The 11,239-nt window shown below is 37.9% G+C and overlaps 1 protein-coding gene across 1 annotated transcript; it reads right to left on the bottom strand.

The window, feature by feature from the left end:
* Positions 1–1,229: 1,229 nt before the first annotated feature.
* On the bottom strand, positions 1,230–2,021 carry LOC121379555 (neurogenin-2-like). Its single transcript, XM_041508200.1, has one exon. It carries the CDS (start codon positions 2,019–2,021, stop codon positions 1,230–1,232), a length of 792 nt encoding a protein of 263 aa, XP_041364134.1.
* Positions 2,022–11,239: the final 9,218 nt, after the last annotated feature.

Genomic DNA, 11,239 nt, shown 5'->3' with positions numbered 1-11,239 from the left:
TTATAAAAATATCGATTGTAAAGTTTTCATTTGTAATGATGCACATGAGGCAAAAAACATTTTACAATTATACATTGCACACTACATTACTACAGAGCGAGAGAGAGAGAGAGAGAGAGAGAGAGAGGGGGGGGGAGAGAGAGAGAGAGAGAGAGAGAGAGAGAGAGAGAGAGAGAGAGAGAGAGAGAGAGAGAGAGAGAGAGAGATGTTTACAGTCTACTCTCGCTATAAATGTCATTTAGTTTACTTCCTTGAGGTATATGCCGTAATATGCAGGTTTAGCCCTTGAGAGGATTATTGATAGACAAGTGGTCGTTCCCGAAATGTCCTCATTAGCTACAACATTGATATGTTTTAGTCCCAATCTAGATGCTATCCGCTTTTTAAAAAAAATAATCCCTTTTAAATCGCTTGATAACTAATTTATTATGTACGTGCAAGCACGGAATTGAAATTGAAATAGAACAACATGTCCAATTCTTTATAGACGCAGAAGTAAAATACTTTAAATGACTAGTTACTTAGTATATTACATGTCAGTATTACATCACCAGTGGCGTGAGTTCAAGAGAACGAGCGCCTGAGAACAATTTGATTGGTACAATGGTGCTCTATCACGTAACATTAATTTAACGTGCACGCCTCGCCGAGGTCAAAGGGCATGTATAGTTATTGTATATAAACATTGATTCGTTCAATGAAATTCATGTTTATGTTTATATCCACATGGATTCGAGCTCGCTGACCTGGGCAGACAAATCTCAGCTATATGGGATGTCTGTCTAAGACAGGGCTTAATGGGCAATTTGATAGTGACTGAATTTACGTCAGGGCAGTGGATTTACGTCTCAAAATACAGATCAAAAACAATAGTTGTTCTTAACAAAGGAAAAGTAAAGTGGAACAGTTATATAATAAAAATAATAACATATGACAATTGTTAAACGTTAAAAACATTTAAATATATCAGTAAATATTATATTCTAAGAAAATAGCTTATATGTTATGCATAGTTATATTATGAAGTTACACTCACATTATTGATAAATATAAATTACATACTGTGACCATATTTTCGCATATGATTGAAAGACAGCCGGTTTGTTTACATTTTTGAATATGTACACATACATACACACAGTAAAATATGGCAAAAATACCCATTGTTTTTAGTGACAGTTTTTCCTTATTATGTTGTTATTTCGCAGCATGTTCGTCTGTTTCCGTTGTCATTCGTGAAAGAAGTTATACGAACAACTTTCGGGTGTGTTCGGACCGACTTCGGGGCTTGAAGAATTCACCGAAAGAACATTCCCTCGCATCCATTGCGCGTTTGACATTTGAGAAAAGTCGTAAGATATTTCTGCAGACGAAACTTGTACTTCTTCCGCTTCAACTGTCAACTCGGGCGTAACACAACCCCGTTGATCGGTAGATAACACTGCAGCGCACTCTGGCGGGCTACTGTTGTGTATTATACTGTACTTGACACTGTCCGACAGTAATGACAGGGATGTCTTACTTGTGTTTTCACCAGAACTTCCAACAAGTTTTAAAGTCTCTCTCAGCGCCCATATGTAATTATGAGCTAAGCGCAATGTCTCTATTTTCGTGAGTTTCGTTTCGTCGGGAAACGCCGGGAGGTGCTTTCGTAAAGTTTCCAGGGCGGAATTCAGATTGTGCATTCTGTTCCTTTCTCTGTCGTTCGCCTTCATTCGTCTGTTTTTCTTTAATTTTATGACGACAGTTGGACTTCTTTTTCTCGCACGTGCTCGTCCTTTGGTCCTCCGCGTTTTAGGGGCTTCTTCGTTTACGTCACATCTCGAACTTCGAGAACACGGAGATCCCAAAATACTCTCTTCTTTTGCGCTGTCAGAAATCTCCGAATCGTACGCATTTCCTTTTAGCGATGTTGCATCCTGCGACGCATTGTCATCAGTGTTGACATCGTAGTCCAGAGAACTTTCAACGCTTGCGGACGAAAAATGATATTCCAACGCCTCGACAACGGGCAGCGACATTTTTTGTTTTTGTAAAAAAATAATATAATAAGATACGACTTTTTTTTGTAAGACCTAAATACAAATTACACTGTACCCATTCGAGTAAAGAAAATGATGTGTTGAAACTATTTTATACCCGACAAGTTCACGTTTCCCATTCATTTTCCTATAACAATAAGCGACCGCTTCAGTCTCGAGAATAATAATCAATACTAGCCAATCAACTGCCGCACATGCGCACGGGCGTGTGGCTGGACCGTTAGGTCTAGAGCCATAGTTAAAACATTCTTCTGTTATTGAACTTGATGTTTAGTCCATCCTAAGAGGTTGGGTGCTGCGCGTGACAAAGCCACGCCCCCGTGATATTGTAAACGTCTAAAACATACGTTTATATTAAATCAGAGTAATAAATTACGATATTACATTAAGCAAACAAAAAATATGTTTGTGAATCCAGTGAAATATATATGTTTTCTAGATACAAAGTGTTAATGATTGTTTAATAAAAATGTAGGCAATTTCAAAACATATAAACGTTAAATATGCCATTAAGTGATATGTATTATTTTGATATTGACGACGCATGTGATTTTTTTTTTTTTTTTAGAAAAAGCAAAACTAATATTTTCGGGTTTAATGCATAAACTGAACTCTAATTCTCTCTCTCTCTCTCTCTCTCTCTCTCTCTCTCTCTCTCTCTCTCTCTCTCTCTCTCTCTCTCTCTCTCTCTCTCTCTCTCTCTCACTCTCGATATATCCCGTCTCCTCTCATCTCCTCTCTCCTCTTTGTCCTCTCTTTCCCTCTACTCTCCTCCTCTCTCTCTCCCTGCTCATCTCCGTCTTCTCTCTCTCCCCTCTCTCTCTCTCTCTCTCTCTCTTATCCCTTCCCTCTTTCTCTCTCTCGTATGCTCGATATATCTCTTTTCTCTCTCCATCTCGCTTCCCTCCGCTTTCTCTCTCTCTCTCTCTCTCTCTCTCCTCCCTCTCCCTCTCTCTCTCTCTCTCTCTCTCTCCTCCCTCTCTCTCTCTATCTCTCTCTCTCCCCTCTCTCTCTCTCTCTCTTTTCCCTCGTTCTTCTCTCTCTTTTCTCTATCTTTCTTTCTATTTCGTCGTTCTTCCATCTTTTCTCTCTCTCGTCTCTCCCTGCCCTCTGTTTCTAGTTTCTATCTTTCTCTGTGGGTTTTCTCTAGTTCTGTCTCTGTCTCTCTGTCTCTGTCTCTGTCTTTCTCTCTGTTTCTCTCTCTCTATGTCTTCTCTCTCTCTCTCTCTCTCTCTCTCTCTCTCTCTCTCTCTCTCTCTCTCTCTCTCTCTCTCTCTCTCTCTCTGTCTCCTTTTTTCCTATTAGCTTTATTTCGTTTAATTTTTTCAATTTCTCTTTTATTTTAATTAAGGTTTTCTTTCTTTGTTACTCTTTGTTTCTTTCGATTCGTTTTACTATCATCCTTCATTACTACTGTTTTATTATTATTATTATTATTATATTATTATTATTATTATTATTATTATTATTATTATTATTATTATTGGTGGTGGTGGTGGTGGTGTTATTATTATTATTATTATTATCATTATCGTCATCAACATCATTTTATTATTATTATTATGTTTTATTTGTTGCGACGTCTACTTCTGTTGTTACATATAACTCTGGTGTAAGATTGTATTTTTTTTAATTTATATTTCATTTCAGTGTTTGTCACATCTTGTCAAAGTTCAAATTATGAATACAGTATAGTGTCAAAGTATTTTCAATTGCCATTCAACTTTTCACGGTTAAGTGGAAAGCAGCCTTTTCATGATGCGTGATATAAAAGCAGGGTTTTTTGCCGAAACTTGTTCATGCACCGTGCCAAAGGTATATCAGTATACACGATAATCACAACATAAAACAGATTTCTTTTTTTTATCGTATATTACTTCCCGACGACACATTAAAATATTGTTTATAAAATGTTACTGGCTCATCAGAAGATGCAGTAATGTAAACATTAATTATAATTTGCGAAAAATAGATATGTGAGTTTAAAAAACAACAACCCACTATGGCGTGAAAATCGTTGCTCGCTGTTAGGGCACACTAACGTGCCACGGCACATCGTCCACGAAAACTTGGTGAAATATGGCCGTATTCGAATTTTAAAAACTTTATCTATTACAAATAATCCGCGATTGTGTGTTATTTCTCCACAGAACAACCACAAACTAAAAATAAATATGCTTATTTTTTATTTTGATTATTTTTTATGTATTTATTTTTATAAAACATAATCATGAACTTATTGCTAAGTGAAAGTAGCTCTGTGTCTATATATGTCAACAAATATTAACTTTTATTTTATTTGATTATATCATAATAGCCTGTTGTTTGACTACAAGACGCGAAAAGCGATCTATTTGTTTAGAAAGCCTTGCATTTCATTGTTATAAATTCCTTATAAATACATGTAAATAAAGATTTGTTTTAATAGTCAACCACTTTAACTTGACTTTAGAAACGATAAACCGCTGTCTGTTTCGTTTCCAGGCTACCCACGGGAACAATAATTGCCACCGATGATGAAGATAAAAACGAAACAGAAGCTGTTTTCCTGCTCCGCGAGAGACGAATAATAGAGCCCAAGCCGGCAGATGAATGGCGGCATTGTGTTCCCACTTGCGCATGCGTAGCTTCTGCGAAGAGCGCGAAATTTCAAACTCGTGCAAAGTTTCCCAGGCGGCAAAACTGCATCGCCAAATCTGGTTTCGCACTGCATTTAAAGTAATTACTCGAGCATATTGCGTCAAAGCGACCACCTGAAGACAATTTCCCATAACATTTAAGAGCAGTTAAGCACTTCTATTGACTTTCTAAGGTAACTTAGGCGTCTGTTTCTTTGCATTTTCGCAAAACAAACGGCGCATTGAGAGCAGGGCTGCATGGAATAATACACCCACCTGGTATTTTCAATTTGCTCCACGACTACTAAACACCCCCCTTTCATGTCTATTAAATTCTATACTTAATTGGGGGTACTTTACATGCATTAATCATAGTCTTGGCAGTTGCTCGGCGTGGTTGGGTCTCTTTCACCTGTCTGGAATATTGTCCCGTTATTGTGCATGCAGCGCGTGTGCTCAGCGAAATCACTATACGACGATAATTCTACCTCACACGCTGGCAGCAACGTTAACGGCGTATTTACAATTCATGTAGTAGGGGGAAAAAAACCTGCGATAAAAATCAACCAGTGACCGTTTATCACACTGCCCACGTGCCTAGTCTCGTGTGCAAGGTTCGTGACTGTTCTTGAGATTGTCATGGGAAACGCGCCTCTAAGATATTTTGATAGCAACTCCCTTGTAAGGGTGCAGCTTGGAGTGGGTCATGCTGTTTTTCTAGCGAAAATCTCGCCCTGCATCTGCTGGCTCCATCCCTAAGAAGGGCAGTGGGTCCCGACTCGGGAGTGACAGCTAAATCGGAATCCTGAGATACAAAGAATGATGCAGAGTTTTAGGAACACGTGTCCTCGAACAGCACGTTTTCTCATTGCCTACAAATCGTGCTGCGGCTTTAGACAATGTGTGTTTTTGCTGCCACTGGGAGGGAACGGAAGCAATAATGTAACAATCTATTTATCCTCAAAACGTCCACCCAGGTTGTCCTCCATCAATCCATATGGCCTGCCTACTCTTATCAGCTCCGGGTGCGCCATTTAGGGTTGATGGAAATCAGTTCATTTTCCATGATAGAAAGAAAGAAAAAAAAATGAAATTACAAATGTTTTTGTTCGTTCTATTCGTATAAAATTAACTTCGTTGCAGGCTAATAACAAACTTTTAATCCAGATTTCAACAATAAATATCTCAAATTTTTATCAGTTTGTGTTTGTTTGGTTTTTTTTATTCCTGCATGGTACCCTTTTAACAGACATATGGGACAAAACGAAACAGAATATTTAGATATTTAGTTAGCAATTTACAAGTACCAACGCGATATTGGCAATTATTACGACATCGGACCAGTAGACAGATTGGTGATTTGCATAACAAAGGCCAATGAGAAATTGCAGCTTTTTAATGAAAATGGAAGGACAGAAAGGTCCCTTAACGACATCTCTGCAGTTTCAGTTATTTAAGATTAAATATATGGGATCTGTTATCAATAAAGTCTTAAATGTTGAAACACCCATCTGTAGCCTCTTAAAAAGTATTCCATTTGAATATTGGGGGTTTCCAGAATGATCACACAAAACTGGAGGTAGGCTGGTGCCAGGGTATTCAATTTGATATCATTGATGGTAGCCTTATCATTGTTGTGGTCTGTTTGATAATGGGTGGAGGTGGGGGATTGACTCATAGATGATATGAGTGTGTGTACATCAGAACTTATTATAGTAGCACCACTGAGGTAGTATTGGCAATACTATAGTTTCGTATGAATGTGAAAAAGAGCATGTTATGTCATGTCTTTGATATAAACTTTAAAAATACAATACAACACTTTTTATTCCACTGTTGTTGATGTTGTTGTTGTGTTTGTTGCTGCTGTTGCTGCTGCTGAAAATATAAACAAAACATTGTTATTCCCTTGTTGCTGTTGTTGTTGATGTTGTTGTTGGGTTGGGGTGGAGGTGTGGGTTTGACTGATATATGGTGAGTCTGTGTACATCAGACCTTCTTGTGGTAGCGTCACTGAGGTGGCATCAGCAATAATATAGTTTCGTATGTATGTAAAAGAGTATATACGAGCATGCTACTCTGGTGTTGTTGGTGTTAGTGGTGGTGTTGTTGTTGTTGTTGGTGGTGGTGGTGTTGTTCCTGGTGTTGGTGGTGTTGGTGGTATTGTTGTTGTTGTTGTTGGTGGTGGTGGTGGTGGTGGTGGTGGTGTTGTTGTTGTTGTTGTTGTTGTTGGTGGTGGTGGTGGTGGTGGTGGTGGTGGTGTGTTGTTGTTGGTGGTGGTGGTGGTGGTGGTGGTTGTGTTGTTGGTGGTGGCGGTGTGTTGTTGTTGTTGTTGGTGGTGGTGTGTTGTTGTTGGTGGTGGTGGTGTGTTGTTGTTGTTGGTGGTGGTGGTGGTGTGTTGTTGTTGTTGTTGTTGGTGGTGGTGGTGGTGTGTTGTTGTTGGATCGGAACGGAGGCGGGGAAATAACTGATGCATGGTGAGTTTGTGTACCTCAGACCTTTTTACAATAGAGCCATTGGGGTGAATTATCAATATTATTGTTTGTATGCATATTAAAGAGCATGTGATAAACTGAAATCCAATGAAACACTTATTATTATTATTATTATTATTATTATTATTATTATGTTGTTGTTGTTGTTATACCGTTGTTACTGTTGTTGTTGTTGTTGCTGCTGTTGTTATTCTCTGTGGGTGTTTTTGGTGTGGTGGTGGGGGGAGGGTATTATTATTTTTATTTTCAAAAAGTATATGGTTTGTTTCATCTGAATGTATCTTGGTGGTCTTAGACAAGACAAGACTTTATTTCAGTTATTCAGGTCTCATGTCCAATGTCTAAATCTAAGGCATAAAATAAACCTAAAAATTGTTGGTTTTAATCATTTACTGAAACAGGTCTCAGTGTTCTCACAACTGACATATAGACGGTCATGTTATCTTTTATCGTATAATATTAGATATTTGAACGACATAGAACTTCGTATCTTTGCATAAGAAAGAGTTCATCAAATGCCGTTGATCTCTTGGTGATAGGCGTTAGGCTTGGTCCATATGGTTGAAGCGAATATGGTTATTAGTTAGCACAACCCTTGCGCGGCTATATTAGTATATTAATGCATATGAGTGATATGCCCGGCTTACAGCTTAACTAGATGTAAGCAAAAGCACAAATTATAGAACCACCATTATAACAAGAACTTCACCCCAAAGTAAAAGTGATTTTATAATGTGTTGCACTCTATTGCTGCATACCCCTCCTTGTAACGGTGCAAGGGTGGCGATATTCTCTATGAATGAATGAATGTTTAACGACACCCCAGCACGAAAAATATATCGGCTATTGGGTGCCAAACATATTCTCTGTGAGTTTCTTCTTCATTTTGTGGGTTAGGACATAGCCCAGTGGTAAAACACTCACTAGATGCGCGGTCGGTCTAGGATCGATCACCAATGGGCGATTTCTTATTCAAGCCAGTGCGCCACGACTGGTATATCAAATGATGTGGTATGTGTTATCCTGTCTGTGGGATGGTACTTACAAAGATTACTTGCTACTAATGGAAAAATGTAGCGGGTTTCCTCTCTGTGACTATATGTCAGAATTATCACAATGTTTGACATCCAATAGCCGATGATTAATAAATGATTAATAAATGTAGTGGTTTAATAGTATTTCTGGCGAATTGTGGACAACTTGGTTGCGATACGAATGGAAATTTGTTTCAGCCATGAATACTGTATATGAAAAGTGCAATAAGACAAAAACAAGCTGATTTCTCAGTCAACCTCTAGTCATGATATTCTTGAAATAGTTTAGAACTGACATATTATACAAGTATTATTGGTTATGTAAACCCTCAAATAAAGTATTCATTTATATCCATCTTACAAATTGCATTTAACACGATCTTGTAAAATGTACATAGACGTAAAACCTTGTTTGCATGTACGTACACGTTTCCGTAGGCGTTGGGCATCGCATCCTACATGATGTCTGACCAAGAACAGACCGTACAATCGATACTTTGTCTTACTGTCTATTGCAAAGTAGTCAGCCGTGTTGTACTAGAAGAAGGAAGGAAATGTTTTATTTAACGATGCACTCAACACATTGTATTTACGGTTATATGGCGTCGGACATATGGTTAAGGACCACACAGGTATTGAGGGAGGAAACCCGCTGTCGCTACTTTATGGGCTACTCTTTTCGATTAGCAGCAAGGGATATTTTATATGCACCATCCCATAGACAGGATAGCACATACCACGGCCTTTGATGTACCAGTCGTGCACTGGCTGGGAAGAAAAACGTTGTACTAGAGTTCAGTGGGTCGACAATCGTCATTATTAGATAAGAATCTGATGTAGATTTGGAATGTCCGCCTTAAAAATATTATTTTATTATTTTATTATTAATATTATTACTAGTATATGGGATTTGTACAATGCTTATATACTTTCAAAATCTGGAAACGACCGAATACATTTAAACCTGACTAGTTCCGAGATAGACGTCAAACATGTATAGGGGCCCTATCCGGTAATATAATGCATTTGGCCCCATTGCAAGTACAATTCTGGACTTGCAGGGCAGAATTTCTCGTGGGCAGTTTAACCAACATTCATAATATCAGTCTGGCTTGCGAGACGATCCACAGAACTTTGTAGTTCGCATTAACTATTCTGTTTATATATATCGGCTCAAAACTTTTTTGAACTGTATGATTGACCACATGACGGGTGCCACCGGTGGGGCAAGAGATATGAACTTGTTTCGTGAACACCTGATTTCATCACTCTTTTGACAGTGATTCATGAGCGCATGTCATCACAACTCTATCCTGTGATAGTTTTGATTTTGTAAACTGGTCTGGAAGTGGCAGTCCTCTTTGAGCGGTGCAGGAAGGATCACTAGACAGAGAACGATGCATGGAGTGCGAGTGCGAATAATGTTTACATGCTCATATACCACTAGAGTTTCGAGCATGTCCGTCCCGGGGCCTGTCTCTGGAGAGCCAGGGGTTTGTCCCGGGACAGAAAAAAATTAAGCGGACAATTTTGAAATTTATATCTAAAAATTAAATAATAGGCCTTTAAAATTCTGATACAGAACAGAACAGAACAGAACTTTATTACACCCAGGCCGTTAGGCAACGGCATATGGGGAAACATGAATAATTACATAATATAATATGTGAAAAGTCAGGTCAGGGTTTACAGGAGAACATTAAATAGTAAATAATATAGTATATGAATAGTTAAATTATATAAATACATTAATGCTGAAATACAACGAGTGGATATAATAAAAATACATATATACAAGAAGCCAATAATATTCGGCATAGTAGAGTAATTGAAGTTCATTATATAATTTGTTATACAATGTCAAGTACTAGTATATTTCGATTTATTAAAATAGGGATATCTGTGATATAATAATAAAGTATATTTAACTCGAGTGATGTGGTATATGTTGATACAAATAGCTATGGTATTTTAAATTTATCATTAATTTCTTTAATTAATTTGCTGACTTTTCTTAGGACACCTATTTTATTACTAGTCATTAACTCTTTAAATTTTTGGGTACTGAGGTTCACATAATAATATTGTTTGTGAATAGATAATGATATTCATCACCAATATCGTTAGAATCACAAAGTGTGCATAACCTATTCTCTACTGTTACATTATTCCACCGTCCTATTTCAATGCGCATCTCTAATTAATATAATTAATAAAGAAAATTCTACTCATTAAATTTGGTCGCTAGATTAGACCGGATGGTCAAAAAAAAAATAAATAAAATCGGTGGCATGACTCGGGATGGAGGGGGATGTAGAATTGAAAATGAGCAGAATTTTGAAAATAGCAATTAGTAAAAAAATTAATAGAATTTAAAAAAGAAAAGAAAAAGGTTACAAGCCAAAAATAAAAAGAATTGATTGCTCGGTCGAATATTTAAATAATTTGCAGCATTTTAGAAGGACAGTCCAAAAATAAATAAGAGAAAGAAGAGAGGATCGGACTATTTAATAATATTTTTAAAAAAGCTAATTTCGACATAAACTTTTGAACGAAGGTCTAAAAGTTTTAAAGTCCGATCTATATGTCCACGTGAGTGGCCTCGTTAAGACCGTTAGGGTGCACAGCTTATAGGGACGAGATTGGTTGCATCCTGTCAAGAAAACCCCTAGATTGACAGTCAATAGACGTTGAAGGTGTAATGCTGTACTGAAGTACAGATCTTGAGAAGCCGGATCCGTCTGAACGAGAGAGAGCATCAGACTAGGGTATAGTCCAGTCGACATGGGTTGGTATAGTGGTGCGGACGGGCCCGACTCCGGAGGATACGAGATGGTATCACAATGAAACAAACTAAAGTCTAGAAAAGAATAGTAGGGGCCGACCCCGCTTCCTATTTCTTCTTAGAGTGGGGCTGTCAATCTTCCAGTGCTGTTAGGACAGGCTCGGACATGTAGAGACTAAACGCGAACAACCGTGGCGTTCTGCAGAATGGCCGTCATACGAGTCACGAAAAAAACAAGTCAACATAGACACACGGAGAAATAACG

The sequence above is a fragment of the Gigantopelta aegis genome, chromosome 8 (assembly GCF_016097555.1).
Source record: "Gigantopelta aegis isolate Gae_Host chromosome 8, Gae_host_genome, whole genome shotgun sequence".
Taxonomy (NCBI): Eukaryota; Metazoa; Mollusca; class Gastropoda; order Neomphalida; family Peltospiridae; genus Gigantopelta; species Gigantopelta aegis.
The sequence above is the reverse complement of the archived record's forward strand: the minus strand, read 5'-3'. Positions and strand labels throughout refer to the sequence as shown.